Raw genomic sequence first — 18,074 nt, 5'->3', positions numbered from 1 at the left:
AGGTACTGCAATTGACAAACACGATTTTTTTTGTCTTTTTAGGGCCGCACCTACAGCACAGGGAGGTTCCAGGCCAGAGATGGAATCGAGCTGCAGCTGCTGGCCTATGCCACAGCCACGGCAGCATTGGATCCAAGCCGCATCTGCGACCTATGCTGCAGCTGGTGGCAACACCAGATCCTTGACACACTGAGGGAGGCCAGGGATCGAACTCATCCTCACAGAGACAACGTCAGGTCCTCTACCTGCCATGCCACAACAGGAACTCTGGCAAATATTATTTTAAATTTATATTTGTTTGTGGTCTAAGTTAATCTTGGGGTTATTAAACGCTTATTGAACCATCTCCACAGCAGATTTTTTGGTACTAAATGAGGAAGTACTTCATATTAAGCAAAATAATGTGAAGTCATTGAATGCCAATATCAAGTTCAAGGAAATCACAAAACAAGGAAACTCTATGTCCCATAGATATGCCTGAAGAGCTCCTCATAACCAACCATCCCTGCTAAAAAATGCCATCGGATTTGATTTCATAATCCTATAAAATTGTTCTTTGAAGTGACTGCAGATTATGGCGCTAAAATAAAGAGAGAAGAATGAAGACGGGAGAGAGAGGTCAGCTCCATACAAGCCTCATTCTAGAATAAGCTTGTAAACACCCTTCCAAAAACTGGGTTTGCTAGACTTCTAGAAAATGCTAGAATGCTAGAAAAAATAATTCTGAAATTAAAGCAGTTTTTGGTGCCTTGACTCTCAAGGCACCTACCATGCATCCTTTGACAGATGTTTAATCATGACATAGCTTCAGATACACAACACAACAGTTCGCTAGAAATCTAGTCAGCATCTCCTGCTATGTTTGTCAACAGTGCCACAGGAGAAATGGGGTCAGACAAATCCTGCTCTCTCCACACATGCGGTATTAAAGTAACTCTCGGTTAACCAGACAGACCTCCACATCTGGTCTATGAAGCAACACGGGCTGGGCTTAGTCAAGCAAATTGGATGCTAACTCAAGATTAATATTATTTTGAGATCTCATTTTTAAAAATCTTAATATCAATAGTAGTTGAGAAACTCCTGGCCACAGGAGTTTTTTCCTTTGTTAATTTTCTCTTTTTATTACTTGGAAATGTACAATAGAAAACACCCCCAACACATGGGCACACAACTTTGTTCCCTAAATAATGAGCTAACTGGGTATATTTTGTGTTCATATGGTTTAAGCAAAGTTCAGAGGACTAACTAACCAAAGTTCAAGCTAGTCACCATAAATTCTTATTATCTCAAGTCCTTTTGAACATAAAATAAATGGAAGTGAAAGAAATTCTCTAGAAATGTATAATCTGAAATGGTTAATATTATTGACAGATTTTATCTAGAGGAGGAATGATGACTAGGTGAACATATATGAAAAACAGAAATAATGGGCCAAGAGGTTGTGTGATGCCGAATCTCTTGATTTGGTTATTAGACCAGTCTTATTTTTCATTTATTTGCCAAAATCGGTAGACGTTGTTTCCCCCTTGTGACCACAATCGATCTGAGACCAAATATGGCAAGAAATAGAGGCGATCTCGGAGGTTCTGGCACAAAATGCCCCGATCTGGCCATAAAGGAAAACACACGTGTATTGGCTCCTTGCATGGAACAGCTAAGAGCACAAAGCCCATTCTATGCAAAGGCTGAGTGCTGCAAATTTGGCAGCTAATAAACTTTAACAGCACTTTTCATTCACACTGCTATTAGGGCAAAAGCAATAAAAGAAAAAAAAAAAAAAAAACTCTGACAAACTTTTTTCCTAAAGGACCACTTTCCACACTTCACTTTTAAACAGCCCTTGTTTTATTCTGGTGACTTAACGGGGGAAGATTTATTCAAGCAAAACAGTGACGTGTGCCCTCCGCTGACATGGCAGCGTACACCCACCTAGGACCACTGCGACTCTAAGAAAATACTTTGCAGATCGCCCCTTCACAGAATAGAAGAAAGTATCTAAAATTTCTTTCCATCCCCTCAAGTTCCTTAGAATTATACTAGGATCAAAATATTTCCTTTCAGATACCTTAAATTAATTCACTTCGAATGTGGTGTAACCTAGGAGATGTATCAAATATCAGTATGACATAAACACTATACAAACCATTTTAAAAATCTACTAGAAAGCAACCTCATTTCTAAACATCTTTTAATGACCAAAAAGAACACAAAAGCTGAGATGGGGAGATCAAGAATTAATTACACAATTTACTATTTATTGCTTGAATGTTAAAGAGATCCATGTTTTTTGAAAACAAAACAAAACAAAAAATTAGAAAGACACCGAAACTGAGCCCCTAGAACCGATTATTTTTTCACTCCCTTAATACACCAAGCTTCTAGGGATGGTGCGAAAATATGATTCTCAAAGGCGATGAAAGCATTCCCATTTTAATGGGAGATTTCGTTAGAACCTGCCCTGACTTTTCAATTTTTAATAGAGAAAAAAGCAACCATAAATTCTCTCTTCTTACTGAGAGTTGTCATACACTGAAAGGAGCAGGGTTTTTCAGAGGGGTTCAGCCGCGTGGCAGTGCCAAAGCATCGTTTCCATGTAAATTGAAGTATGCAGAGGACCCACTAGTCTGTAATTACCACTTAGTATTCAAACAGAGTGTCACATACAGTAGCAGATTCACCTCAGAATCCTTAACAACTGCTTCGGTCCCAGAAACGTCTTCAATTTTCTTACGCAACTTCCACAACGCCGCTCAGAAACAAATATTAAAGAATCTCCTTCTCTTCCTAAGAGCTCTTAAATTTTAAAATGTTGAAGACGCACCCAGGGAACTTGCCACAAATGCAAATGCATGGTCCCTGCCTCTCCCTCTCTTTTGACTGAGCAGATCTGGCCTAGAGCCCTATCGTGTGCATTTTAAAGAACTGCCCTGGGTGACTCCTGCGGTAGGCAGTCCAAAGACTACGTGTGGGAAAAACCATCATCTTCCTGAAACAGAATCACTCTATGAGGCTCATAGTGGAAAAATCTGATCTGCCACCATGAACACAGACAGGCTTTACAGACTTGTAAAGATGCTGGACCTCATTGATGATCAATGCCCCAATTTTCACCAATGAACCGAGCAAACATTAAATAAGTCACAATGCTCAATGGAGCAGAGGTGAAGTGTAAGTGGCAAACCAAGCATGGCTGGTAAAATCTTAAGGTTAAGAAATGCTTATTGTCCTTCATTCTAACGCACACTTTTTTTTAAATTTTTTATTGTTATTTCCCTAATACAATTTTTTTTCCTACTGTACAGCATGGTGACCCAGTTACACATACATTTCTTAATTTGGAAGATGGTTCAGCTTGATGGCAAACAGAAGGTGCAGGCGTCTTAGCCATTAGGATGCAGCTGCAGTTGGCAGCTTAGAAGGTTTTTATATAGATTTTCAAGCTTTCTCAAGTCCGGTTGCAAATGTAAATATTTCCTATTATATACTCAGAACCTGGTGAAATTATTTTAGGACATGTATTATTTTTAGCCTATCATATCCATGTTTAAGCAATCTGTGGAATTAAGTTCACGTATCAGAGTAGAGCAAATGAAATATTACCAATTAGGCTCTGGAACTATGCTTTCGACTTAGAAGAGAAAATGGTATGTTTCAGAAGCATTGGGACTATCCATCGTTACCATTCAGCATAAAAACATTAATAACCATGTGCCAACAACTCCAGAGTATCTGATTTATAAGACGGAGGGAATATTGTTTCAGATTGTGATTATATTCCATTTTGAACTCACCATGATTTCCTGCTCATATGTCCAAACACCACAAGCCAGTTCTACACAGAAAATGACAAGCAAACTTCCAAAATACTGTAGAAGAAGAGAAAATGAACACTGTTAGGATAGAATCAAAGTAAAATATGGTCACGAGAGACAAGCTCAATATTATCAGTGTTGTTTATTCAACAGACAAGAAACCAGAGGCACATATTCAAGAGCTCTCTCCCCCCGGAGGAGATGGGGGCAATTTTAGCAAATTTTGAGACATCTGCAGACAACAGTTACTGCTCACCTAAGCGGGTCCCCTGGACAGTGCTCTATTTATTAAATACTTTCATGATTAATTCACTCAATGGATAAGACCACCTCATCTTACAAATGAAGACATTAGGAAAAAAGAAGACAGCATGATATGATTTGCTCAAGAATGTGCATAAGAGATTTTTGGAGTTCCTGTCATGGCTCAGTGGTTAATGAACCCGACTAGCATCCGTGAGGACATGGGTTTGATCCCTGGCCTCGCTCAGTGGGTTAAGGATCTGGTGTTGCCGTGAGCTGTGGTATAGGTTCCAGACACAGCTCAGATCTGGCGCTGCTGTGGCTATGGCATAGGCCAGCAGTTGCAGCTCCAATTCGACCCCTAACCTGGAAACCTCCATATGCCACAGGTAGGGCCCTAAAAAGACAAAAGACAAAAAAAAATAAAAAAAAAAAAAAAAGGGCATGTGCATAGAGATTTTAGAAACCTAGACCACTGCAGCTGCGTTCTTGGTGCGGGTTGGCCCTTGCCACTTCTCCAGCTTTGGAGGCAAATCGTAAAAGGGTGAGAAAGAATGGGCTCTTTGAAAATTCACTCATTCCGGCAGAATTCCAACAACGCCACGGCTGCCATGACCCCTCCCCTCCATTTACAGTGCCAGCCAGGTTGGGGGGGAACAGGCAGTGAGGATCACTGGTTATTCCTCTTCCTGGAATGACAGCTCTATGAAGGGCAGGAGCTTTACTGTGTTCCCATCTCAAAGAAGGTGCTCCACAAATATTTGGTCCATAATATATGAATAGGTAAGAATACATGAAGACAGGAGTTCCCCCTGTGACGCAGTGGGCTAAAGGAGCTGGCATCGTGGCTCAGATTTGATCCTTGGCCCCAGGAACTTCCATATGCCACGGGTGCAGGGGGTGGGGGGGGAGGGGAACAAAAAAGAATATATGAAAGAAGACTAATAGGATGGGAGGCAACTGGGAGCTGCCTTGGACTGAGGGATCAGGACAGGCTGCCTTCGGAAGATGATCTTCAGGTTGTCCGTGCTGTCATAAAATTGGGTTGTGACAATTGTTGCGCCACTATAAATGTAATAGACTTCATTCAGTAATTTAAAAAAGTCAGTGCTGTCAAGGAGAAGGCAAGGCTACTAAGATTGTGGGAAAGTAATCTAGGAAGAGGAAAGAGCCAGAGCAAGGCCACCGCTCGGGTGAGCTAGTTAGTTAAGAACTCAGTGGTGGGGATTCCTGTTGTGACGCAGTGGTTGGCAAGTCCGACTGGGAACCATGGGGTTGCGGGTTCAATCCCTGGCCTTGCTCGGTGAGTTAGGGATCCGGCGTTGCCGTGAGCTGTGGTGTAGGTTGCAGACGCAGCTCAGATCCTGTGTTGCTGTGGTTCTGGTGTAGGCCGGTGGCTATGTCTCCGATTAGACCCCTAGCCTGGGAACCTCCATATGCTGCAGGTGCGGCCCTAGAAAAGGCAAAAAGCCAAAAAAAAAAAAAAAAAAGAATTCAGTGGTCACCAAAGCACAGGACCGGGATGGGGTGGGGGGAGTACAGTGGGTGCAGCAGATAGACTAGAAGGTACAAAGAGCCAGATCTTCGTGAGCATGGAAAGAATTCTGGATTTTATTCAAAGCGAAATTCATTAGCAGGTGACATGGTCTGATATATGCTGTAAAAACATAATTCTGGCTGTTTTCTGAAAAATGACTTATAGGAAAGCAAGCGTGTGCTTAGGGAAACCAAGTAAAAGACTGCTGAACGAGGGTCGTAGCAGGGAAATGGGAAAAAGTGGACTGATTGAGGATCGTGCACCATCAAGGTTTAAATGCTGGGTTTCTCTGCTCGTAATTCTTGCCAAAAAAGGGAAGGGGAAAATAAAAGAGACAGGAATTTGAGCTGATTTTCTACTGCTTCCATGATCCATCCCTCATGATTTAAAAATACAAATTACTGATATCAGTTTTAATAGGCTTCTTTCATATGCAAAATAAAGAAAATAATAGCTATAAAATCTCTTAGACAAACATGTTTAAAAATAATAATTTGATACAAAAGATACAGTAATGGTTTCTTAAGAGGATCCCATTTTATAAGCCCCTTTATTTTCAGCACATACAGGATTCCTGATCAGCTTCAATCTACTCAGATCTCATTTCCAAGTATTACCTGACTTTGAAGATCTTGGCCTTAAAATAAGAAAAAGAGATTTTGTGAACACAGTACTCCAAGTCAGCTTTTCTCCACATTCTCCTTGGTACTTTGCTGAAGAGATGTCTCGACATGAACAATACTGCATTCACGCCTTATGTTACAAAAAGACCAAATGTTCAATAACTGTATGCTGGATAAATTTTCTTATCTTTGATAAGTCTCTAGGAGAGAGTGAGATTCTAGGGAAAAAAATTACACCATGGGATACTTTTGCCTTCTCAGATCTCTAAAGTAAATTCTTTTCAAAATTGACTTCTAGTTACAATGAAAACCAAGAAAAACCGAAAAGGTAGGATCTGTCCAAAGAGGAAACTTGGGCATGGATGTGAATTTGACGTTGCCTGGGGACCACCATGCAGATTTCTGGATGGATTTTTAAGCCTTTTACATTTCATTTCCATTTCTTGTCCCCTGACTGAAGATGTCTCTGCTGCACCAGCAGAAAGGCATAGATGTACATATACGTGAGTGCCTAAAAGTTACATACATGCAATAGCTTGTAGCTGTCCAGGCTGGTGGATTCAAAAGACAGTGTAAACTACAGGCATGGCATCAACATGACTTCCTAAAGTAAGCCTTCCAATGAACAAGCAAAACCATAACATAAGCCACTCCAGGAATGCATATGTAAAGCACGTAGATTTTAAACAATGTCTCATTACGAACTCAAAGCTAAGATGATCCATCGTGGGAGAGAAGGGGTAAACATCCATATGAGCTGGACACTCTTTCAACTGGGAAAATGCATCTTTCGGCTCTGATGGTCTCATGCGAAATTCATCCCATATAAAGCACTTCCTCTGTCTTTATTCTACTTACAGTCAGGGGCACAGATTTATTAGACCTTGAGATGGAAAATACAAGTTTCCTCAACATTACAAAATATCCTTGGAGCAAATTAAGTCTAAAAAATGTAATTCGACTAAAACTTTTTTGCAGGTGGTGCTACAGCTTCACGGTCAGCTGTCTTTGCTTTGTCGACACTATATTGGTCTCCTCCATCCTGTCTTCTGATTTCAAGGAAAATTTTAAATGTCAAATCTATCCTTAATACAAAATAGGTAGATGGGAGTTCCCGTCGTGGTGCAGTGGTTAACAAATCCGACTAGGAACCATGAGGTTGCGGGTTCGGTCCCTGCCCTTGCTCAGTGGGTTAAGGATCCGGCGTTGCCGTGAGCTGTGGTGTAGGTTGCAGATGCGGCTCAGATCCCTCGTTGCTGTGGCTCTGGTGTAGGCCGGTGGCTACAGCTCCGATTGGACCCCTAGCCTGAGAACCTCCACATGCTGCTGGAGCGGCCCAAGAAATAGCAAAAAAAAAAAAAAAAAAAGACAACAAAATAGGTAGATGAATTGCATTTACGTCTACAGGTTCTCTTTTAGTGAGCTCTGAGCCCTAAATAAAGTCAGCCTCATATTTGATGCACAGAGAATGCAGGCAGTCACTGTTTAGTTTAAGGGCTGGGTCTGTCTCAGGCATCTATAAAACCTGGTGTTAATCCACAGTTTAAGTAGAACAAAACCAGCAAAGAATTAAGCAACAGCTCCCGCTGTGCTTCGTTGTGGTAGGAAGTGTACACACAGATCATATTGCACCACAAAACCGTCTGTTGTCCTCAACATGATTGAAATCTGTGCCTCTCTCGCCTGAGGTCAGCATGTGTCTCTCAAGCTCTTCCTTTGGCAGCACACGTGGTTTGTTGAGGGTCTGCACCAGCCCTTCTCCCCAGTGAGTGCTGTCTCAGAACGGCGGCAAGAGCTCTGAACCTGGAGTCAGTGGATTCAAGTTCAAATCCAGCTCTAAAACACACTCTGTGTTCTCTGGAAAGTCATTAAGCTGCCCTACCATCAGTCTGCTCATCAGCACGATGAAGCTAAAAATAGAGCCTTCTTCTCCATTATCACCAAGGTTGATTTGACACATGGGAAAGTAGTTTGGAAATTTTTTAATTTTGAATATGTAAAGCATTATGCAAATGCTATTCTGACCTGGTTTGTGAAATACAATCCAATGGGGACTTAGCCCTTCCTACTGGATATGCCCTTCACTCCCTGTAATGTGCCCCCTTGTTTTCCAGTGTCTCATCTCTTGTTCTTTACTATTCTCCTCCCCCCCCACCCCGGCCCCGAGTATCAGGGTAGCTCTGTCTCCTGTACATCAAGTCTCAGGGGCTTTGGCTTTTAATCGATTGGCTGCCTCATCCACAAGTCCCTATTCTCACTTACTTGCTAGGCCATCGGTTCTGGCTGGCAGGGATCTTGTTCTGAAACATTATTTTATCCCCAGTGCCTGAGGAGAACCTGTCACCCAGCAGGTGTTCAATAAACGTTGGTGGAAATAATGATCAGTTTACCAACTGGGAAAAAAAAAAATTTCAGATGGCCTTCAATTTCTCTAATTTGAGCTCCAAGTTTCTTGTTAACATTAGACTCCCCTGACTTCTGCTTACACATTTCCATTTTAAATACTGCCCTTCTGTTTTACTACATGTCTTTTTGGAGGGTTATACTATGATAATTCAGTGCACTTTTAAACATTAAAGACAATTTACATAGTTAAAGAAAAGGAACAATACGCAGACAGGCCCCAGCTTTCCTGAGCTACTATCAGCCAAACATTTTAAACAAATGAAGCCTGAGAAAGCATGTTTATACAAGGAAATTAGAGTGCAATTATTTGCATTACAAACTATTTTATTTGTTTAAAATGTATTCAATACAGACTTCCTTAAAACAGCTAAGTTCTTCTACTGTAATTAAACTAAAATTTGCATTTTATGAATGTTTTATCCCAAAACATATGTTCATGAAAAAACTGCACCAAGTAAGGCAAGCTGATAATAAGATATATCCTCAAGATGATGCAATTAATTAGTGATTTTTTTTTTCCCATCAACCTCTCAAGCTGAGAATAATTACCTTTCAGTTCAAAAATGAGTGTCCTCACTGGGTGAGATAACAGAAGATGAGATAAAACACTATATGTGAAATTGCTTTGTGGACTTTTTTTTTTTTTTCAGCTATTCAAATAGAAGAACATGAGCTTTAAAATAAAAAAGACTTGGCTTCAGATTCTGGCTCCTTTACACACCAGTTGGATGACCCTGGGCAAACTACTAAGCCTCAGTTTCCTCATTTGTAAAATAAGAATATTAAAATTACCTTGCAGTGTTGCACTGAGGATTCTTTTTTTTTTTTTTTCCTTTCTTTTTTCTTTTTCTTTTTATGGCTACACCTGCAGCATGCGCAAGTTCCTGGGCTAGCTCTTGAATCAGAGCTGCAGCTGCCGACCTACACCACAGCCACAGCCAGGCCAGATCCGACCCACATCCATGACCTACCCCCGGCTTGCAGAAATGCTGGATCCTTAACCCAGTGAGAAAGGCCAGGGATCAAACTCACATCCTCACAGACACTCTGTCAGGTTCCTATCCTGCTGAGCCACAAAGGGAACTCTGCACTGAGGATTTAATCAGGTAAAGCACTGTTCCACAGCAAGCCCTACCTAAAGGTTGCCTTTATTAACCATATCAATATAAACTCCAAGAGTACAAGAGGTATCATTAGGTTTTAAATACTTAACATACTGCCTGGCATGGCACACATACTCAATGCATATTTCTTGGATGGGTGTAACTGTGACTGGGGAATGACAGTGAACAAAATTGTTCTTGTCCTTCTAAAGATTATCAGTGACACTCCCACTAAAGGACATCTAATCCCACAAGCTATTTGGTAAAATCTTTAGTAAAATCCCTGTCCTATGAGATGATGGCTGGTATTTTTCAAAACATCCTTATTAGGAAACTAAAGCAGGAAGGGTGTGGAGGGTAGGAAACCTAACTTCTGCTTTAAAAATACTGAAATCAATTTGTCTGTTATGTTCAACCAAGGTTGACCACAGACTACCAAGAACAGCACAGTTTATTAGTCCCTTTGTCCACTAGAAACATTTGAGAGGATAAAAGCATGAAATCCCACCTCCCTATTTAACCCTTGGTGACCTGTAAGTAAAGCATCTTCCAACAGAAATAAAGGTGATTCATTTCCCCTTTTAAAGATTATTTCATTTCCTTCTATGTGTGCAGACAAAATAGTAAAATCTCAAGGAGACCTTTTCTTAAAGAAATATTTATTTGTAAAAAGGATCTGGTTCCCTGACACCTCTCCCATTCCCCAGGGTTTCCCTCTAAAGAAGGTAGATTAAATATGTGCCCTTATCCCTTTTCCCCCTTGAAACTTCCCTAGGGAATTCCCACTGTGGCTCAGCAGTAACAAATCCCACTAGTATTCATAAGGACAGGCAGGTTCGATCCCTGGCCTCGCTCAGTGGGTTAGAGGACCCAGCGTGGCCATGAGCTGTGGTGTAGGTCGCAGACGCGGCTCAGATCTGGTGTTGCTGAGGCTGTGGTGTAGGCCGGCAGCTGCAGCTCTAATTCGACCCCTTGCCTGATCTCCATATGCTATAGGTCTGGCCCTAAAAAGAAAAAACAAAACAAGTAAACACACACACACCAAAAAATGAAACTTCCCTAAGCCAACAATAAAAGGATATTTTAAAAGACCTAACTCGGAGAATAAAGGTAAAGGAAAAAAACACAAGAGCAAATACATTTCGGAAGGAACAAGGCAAATACGGAGTAGCAAGTTTTCCTACAGTCCCCTAAAAGCTGAGTGCTTAGTCAGGAGTGGAGCAAGTTAGCAACAACCCGATTCAAACTGCAGAGCCCCCCAAAAGCTGAAGTTCCACCGGAAGCCCTGAACATGTGTGCAAGTGGATGAAAATAGAGCTAAAAAGAGGGTGACTTTTGAAAACGTTTTTAGGAAGAAGTGAGAGCCCTCAGGTCTCTTTCCTACACTCTGTAGCTGGGTGATGACCCACCTCCATCTGTAGAGTTGGGGAGTTACTCTTTGAAAACCATCATACAGAGTCTCAAACCTGGGAACCCCAAGTACACTTGAGGATAAAGTAGAGTACTGCAAACAGAGACTTGGAGTTTAAATTTAAATACCTTTTCCACAAAGGTTCAAAAGCCAAATAGCATTGGGTTTCTCAAGAGAATACTGGAAGCTGGAGGCAGCAGGAGAATGTTTTCAAAATTCCAAGGGAAAAAAAATGATTTCCAACCTATAATTCTATAGCCATCAGAATTAACATAGAAGGGTATAAAGAGTCATTTTTAGGCATGCGGTCTTTTTTAAAAAATGTATTTCCCATGTATGTTTTTTCAGGAAACTACTGGAAGATATGCTCCCTAAAGTGAGAGACTAAACAGAGTCGGACAATGACTCGGATTCCAGGAAACAAGGGATCTAAAACAAAAGGGAGGCAAAGGAAATCTCAGAAGGGTATTAAAGGGATATCCCATGACGGCAACAGCTTCCCAGTCTAGACTAGAACGGGTCTAGAACGTGCCGAGAGATTTCCTTTAAAAAAAAATAGCATCAAGAGAATACGTAAACCATCTGAACATATGAAGAGAAAACTCGCACCAGGGGAAGTTTCGAGTTGGACTAAACAGAAATACATAGGAGAGTTATTCATTCCCCCCCAAACCCCACAGTATTATTCCAGAAAGAAAAGCAAACCTGGTCATTGTCCTGGCTCAGCTGTGAGTAACGCTGACATAGTCCTCATCATGTCTATGATCTAAGCAAAGTGATGCTGCTGTGCTGTTCTAACCAAAGGGGTGAGGACACACGCGTTGAGGTGAGATGGCAGGTTTGTGTGGGGTGGGGGAGGGCAGGAAAAGATGCCAGTGCCGCCTCGTCCATGTGGATGGATGGTCAATGCATAGGGAGGGCTTCAAACTAAAAGAATGAACAGAGTTAGATACAGCTGTGATTTAGAGATATAAGTTCCAAGGGAACTGAAAACGGCTGCTGCTTTTTAGGAGTGGAAAATGGTAACAGTGGAAGACTACCACTTTTCCTGAGAAATATTTTAGAATTAAATTTACCCTACATTTTGTGTATGAAGCACTCTGATAAAAGTAAAAAAAAAAAAAAAATTAAAACAAGCAATAGCCCTGCTCCTGAAGATCTGCCACCTAAGAGAAAAAACATAAAAAGTGTATACTTAAACGTGATTTACGAACCCCACCTAGAGAGCTCTTTCTCTAGACCCTGTTTGGAAGTTGGAATCTCTCCTGCAGTATTGCTCATTAAAATCACACATAGCGGAGTTCCCGTTGTGGCACAGTGGTTAACGAATCCGACTAGGAACCATGAGGTTGCGGGTTCGGTCCCTGCCCTTGCTCAGTGGGTTAAGGATCCGGCGTTGCCGTGAGCTGTGGTGTAGGTTGCAGACGCGGCTCGGATCCTGCGTTGCTGTGGCTCTGGCGTAGGCTGGCGGCTACAGCTCCGATTGGACCCCTAGCCTGGGAACCTCCATATGCCGTGGGGGCGGCCCAAGAAATAGCAAAAAAAAAAAAAAAGACAAAATCACACATAGCATTCTGTTCAAATCAGTGTGAGGTGGAGTATTTTCTGTGAGAATTCACTTCGGTCACAAAAGTGTGAAGCTTAGAACTCTATGTTATGGACAATTTAGTTCAATGAGGGAGGCTTAGATTTAGTGTATTTGCTCAAAAGACATGTGGTTGTATGCATAATCAGTACTGTGAGTATATAAAATTTAAAGTATATGAAAAGTATGTAAAAAATCGAGTGTACTTACATCTCTGTGTATATGCAAATGTAGGTATGTACACTTATTATGCCAGAGATGTACCTACATTTTATAATTTACTCCTTAAAAATATTACAAAAACATCACCATTAGCTCTATTTTTGAAAAGACAGAATGGAGCTTGGCACAGCACACTGAGAGGCAACAGAACACTAAAGTTTTCAGAGCACAATTCCTTGAGCCGACCATCCTGGATTCAGACTCCAGGTCGACCTCTTAATAGTTGGGCAAATCGCTTAACTTTCCTGTGTCTCAGTGTCCTCATCTATAAAATGAGATAACAATAATGGCAACTTTATAGTATAGTTGGAGAATTTAATGAGTAATACAGGTAAAGCACATATAGTAGCTGGCACACAGTGTATATTATATTAGAAATGGTGGTGGTGGTGTTAGCAATACCTCAAAATCCATTATCTGTAGACCCCCAACTACTGAACACATATGCACACAAGTTCATGTTCAGATGGGTATTTACAAAATCTTTTTTTTTTTTTTTTGGCCACACCCACAGCGTGTGGACGTTCCCTGGCCAGGGATCAAACCTATACCACAGCATGGACCTGAGCCACTGCACTGACAATGCCAGATCTTTAACCTGCTACACCACATGGGAATTCCCTACCAACCCTTTGAATTAAAACACCTATATTTTCATCTTTGAGGAAAAAAAAAAAAAAAGACTACCAATAATATCAAAATTTTTAGGATGGCAGAAAAGTTCCCCTTTCCCTTCACCTAATAATGCCAAGTTAAAGGCACAAGTGCTGCTTTAACTGCTATGTCAAGTTTCTTGACAGATTGTATCGCAACTGCATCTTTTCTATTTATGTTTTAAACTTATATTGTCAGTCAGATCAGCTTCTTTTAAAATTAATAGTAAAATTGATCTTTGTTCTTACATTTTAAGATTTTTATGAGGAAATATAGTTCCACAGCTAATGAATGCCTAACAGTTTCTTAAAATTCCATAAAAACACTAATACTGAAAGTGATTTATCATCTTTTTTCATCTTTTATGTCTTTGCTGTTAATAACTGATTTGATAAAATTTGTAAGAAAGTCATATTTGCTTTTGTATGAAATAATTTTAATAATTTTCACTTTGGGAAAATAGATTTATTCAAAATTTTTCATTTCTAACGTCTATCAATCTAATGAACACAAAAAAGCCATCTGCCTTAGTCAATCAATTTATTGAGTGCTTACATTTATTGAGAATATTAAACTTTATAAGCAGTTGAGAAACATAGGAAAAGATACTTCCAATTATTGAGAGCCTTCTTATAGGAAATATTTTCTGTTAATATAAAACTTATCCTCATCCTATCCAGCTTTATGGAGAGAGGGCTCGGAGCTACTACTATCTAAAGAAAACAAAAATCCTATATCCACAGATGACAAGACAGTTATTGTCTGAACAATTTTTCTACACACATGCCAATTTAAAAAGAAATTTTACATTAAAACAAAACTGTAGTGTCCTCCTTGAACCCTTTTATGTAAGTTTCTCGGTGCAAGCCGGGCAGATGATCAGCCCCGTAGCACAGAACCTCCTTAGTAAGAAAGCACTTCACCAAGAGAAAAGCAAAAATTATAAACACCGTAAAAGTTATTTTAACCTGCTCTTCTCTCAATTTATAACCCAAAACTCCAACTGCTTTTTCATAAGCAACATTTAACATAATTTGAAACCACAAGTCAGATTGGCTTATCTTGGAAAATTAATCCCACCTGAGATTCACCTCTCTGCAAATAAAAATTATTTCAAAATATACCATGCTTTACTGGACATTTTAATATTTTAAAAACACCGTGCCTTTTGACTCCTATCTACATGCTACATAACCAACACGTTTAATAAACAAAAAGTTTGATGAAAGGTCTGCAGTCACTAAATGATAAATGATAAACTCCAGTCTCTACCCTGTCAAATACTCTACTCTGCAAGCTTTCAGTGCTAAGTATCTCTATGTCAGTTGTTTATTTTTCCTTTCCCGGTGATTGGAGGTTTAAAAATATTATATTACTTATAGTTAGTAAATAAGAGAATTCCAGTGCCAAATATTTGTACAAGATAATGGAACGGCCGACGTTCTGTTAAGAATCCACCAGGACGAAACTCCTAACAGTCTGAGAGCACTTGTGCTTAAAACACACATCCACACAAAGCCTCTGTTTTAGCCCAGTCTCAAAACAATGTCATAGCAGACACAGGCTTGGTACTTTCCGAGGGCCAATTATTCAAGACGTTCTGAGTCTTTACACATTTTGCCAAGAAAAGGCAACGTTAAATCCCTTTTAAGAATTACAAATGCAATGAGCTAAGTCTAATTGAGAAAAAGTTAGAACTATAAATCAGTTTTTGAAGAAACAAAGTCTTGTCATTCCTGAGCCCATGTAGAAAATTGAGCTGCAGTAAGAAAGTGTTGGTATGCTATGGTCCTTTGTTCATGCTTATATTTGAATAAATATACAGAAGACTCTCATAATGTATCTTAATTTACTTTCCTTTTCAATTTTCTTTACACTGGTCATTGTCGAACTAGCTTCTCTATCAAAGATGTGGGTGAAGTTCAGGTTAGAATATGACTGCTTCGCACGCTGCTCAAACTCTGAGACCGAGAAAGGTGTTATGCCAAGATGAGAGGGACTTAGCCAAGGGCCAGGGGGTTCTCAGGGTCAGGGATGCAAATCATGACAGGTAAAGCACTAAGGGCGAGTCAATAACGCAACTGGAGATGCTAGACAGGTCACCGTGTATACAGTTTCTGTGCCTTTGAAAGCCAGGTCAGCTAAAGTCTGCATGCCCAGCCCTATTGCAAAAGATATACAGGGTGTTACTGGTCTCGGAAGAGGCTGTCTCTACGTATTATTGGGCTATTCCTTAGAATGTGAGCAGGGGTCCCCATCAGCAGAACCTGGGCAGGTAAGTGCACAGGAAATATCCTAAGCCACACAGCCAAAGAACAGCAGACCGAATTCTGATCCTGATCCAGACTGTGCCTCTCATGCAGACCCAACCAAATGTGGCCTGATCCCTCCCACACCCGAGAAGCTCCTAAGTCACAGGCACCTCGGTGACATCATTTACAAGACAACACATTAGGAAATCAGACATTTTAAAAGACTTTTTTAGAGAGAAAGGGAATTCATCCTTTAGTATCAGTAACAACTTTTCAATCTACCTATAATTTGTGACAGTATCTTCTAAAACACATTCATTTTTTTATGTTCATTAAAGTATAGCTGACTTACAATATTGTTAAATCATATTCTTTTAATTACTTTACCTTTATTTTCAGACAAGGTACACATTTTAACTTACTTCTGTATATTGTCCAGTAAATCCACAACCTACCTTCTAAAGGAGTATTAAAGGGAAATGTTGTCTTTAAATATTATAGATCCATGAATACGAATATTTATTACAAAGTGAAGAGGTGTGTTCCTTTTTTTTTTCTTTTCTTAATAAATCTATTCAAGCAAAAACACTTTCCCCTTGAACAAAAATACGTATATTTTCTTTTTTTAAATGATCGAATATAAGAACACAAGCCAATTCACAGTCATGCTTAGTGTTCAGGGAAAGAAAATCATATGTGAATAATGATAAAAACACTAAACTGTCACCAAGATTGCCCAAACATCAGTAATTCAGTCTCGTTGGTAGAAGGAACAAGTTGAATTAAATAACATGAATTACAAATCAATTTTAAAGAAAAGCGTATTTTTTTACAACAAATATTTTAGCTGTAGGGATGTTAAGAAGCAGAGATCCTTGAAGCCCTGCTTTTGTAAACAGATTGATGATTATCTGAAAGAAGCCTATCCATCTTGTGTCGGTAAGTGCTTCCACCAGGTTTGAAAAGTTTGCTCTCAAACAAGTTAAGCAGCTTTACAACAATCCTCCGATACTAGTCAATTGTTTATGGACCTTTTTTGTCCCCCCTCCCCCCCCAAATCTGGGAAACAGCAGCAGGATTCCAAAGAACTACCATTCTAACTCTTCCACAACAGCCCTTGGTTGGCTGGCCTCCTCGAAGGCATCCTAGCCCAACACTCAGTTTCCTGGTGGCTACGTCAACCTGGCAACTATATTTTTGCTATTAAGTCGGAACTAAACACATCCAGATTAATACAATTTTATTTATGATGTACATCTGGGGGAAAAAAACTCTAAAACATTAGCAAGACGGCCCCACCAGAAGAACGTTATTTCTTCATCAGTAAAGGCACACATACGTCTTCCACTCTCATCTGTCATTAAAAGAGCGTCTCTAAATGTGAGGCCCCCTAAGCCCAGAGTGGCAGGACCGCGCAGCTATCCCCCTTCGGGTTGATGAGAGAAGAGCCCACAAGAAAGCCAGAACAGACACTGCTGCCAGGGTTGTGAAGCAAAAGATAGATCTGATCACATCACTCTTCAGCTCCCAAAACGTCCAACTGCAAAGTATGTACACAGGGTATTTAAGATATGCCCATAATTTGGCCTAAGATCACACAACCAACTCTCAGCCCGGCATGCCTGGCACATACCCATCCTATGACATACACGTGCCTTTGGCCAGGCACACACCATGAGCTTCTGAGTCTTATCACGAGTGCTCCCTGCACTAGGCTTTCAGTTCCTCAAAGTACCTTGCCTCCCCAGCAATGACCCTTCCGTCAACCTTCAACCATCTCTGCCTGAGCCATTAACCACCCTTCCCCTCAGATCTCGGCTCAAACCCTTCCTCCTGTCCCTTTATTAAATGCTCTCAGTTAGACCAAGGCTGTCCTTCCTTATAGAATCAGAAAAGGAATGGGTCTATGTATATGTATAACTGATTTACTTTGCTATACACCGGAAACTAACATAACATTTTAAGTCAACTATACTCCAATACAAACTTTTTTTAAAAAGAGCCTTAAATAACACAAAGAGAGAAAACTTAGCATTAAAGTATTTCCATTATAATAGGCAAATCTTTCATTACAGGTCTCATAAAAAGACAGTCCGTCTTCAACTCGGCTGTGTGAACCCTACAGAAAACTTGAAAATTGTAAATATTTTAAATGCTTGTTTCCTAGAAGATGCACTGAAAAGATTCATCCTTTTACTTAATAAGAAATAATTCTTTTTTTTT

The 18,074-nt window shown here is 40.2% G+C and overlaps 1 protein-coding gene and 1 long non-coding RNA gene across 7 annotated transcripts in view; one reads left to right on the top strand and one right to left on the bottom strand.

Annotated features, from left to right (window-relative positions):
• TSPAN12 (tetraspanin 12) overlaps positions 1–18,074 on the bottom strand; it is a 66,228-nt gene that overhangs the window by 22,849 nt on the left and 25,305 nt on the right. For 5 of the 6 annotated variants that reach the window (NM_001244673.1, XM_085004766.1, XM_085004765.1 and 2 more), the window contains 1 exon segment: positions 3,795–3,869. In NM_001244673.1, the coding sequence (NP_001231602.1) occupies positions 3,795–3,869 (75 nt within the window). 6 annotated transcript variants of the gene reach the window in all.
• Positions 9,440–12,645, top strand: LOC146394978 (uncharacterized). The gene is made up of 2 exons (XR_014834420.1): positions 9,440–10,624; positions 10,671–12,645. It is a non-coding gene; the product is annotated as an uncharacterized LOC146394978 (long non-coding RNA).

Source organism: Sus scrofa, chromosome 18 (genome assembly GCF_054392235.1).
Source record: "Sus scrofa isolate SSC_HxYL_T2T_F1_AM1 chromosome 18, Sscrofa_HxYL_maternal_Yorkshire_Landrace_v2.0, whole genome shotgun sequence".
Classification (NCBI taxonomy): Eukaryota; Metazoa; Chordata; class Mammalia; order Artiodactyla; family Suidae; genus Sus; species Sus scrofa.
The sequence above is the reverse complement of the archived record's forward strand: the minus strand, read 5'-3'. Positions and strand labels throughout refer to the sequence as shown.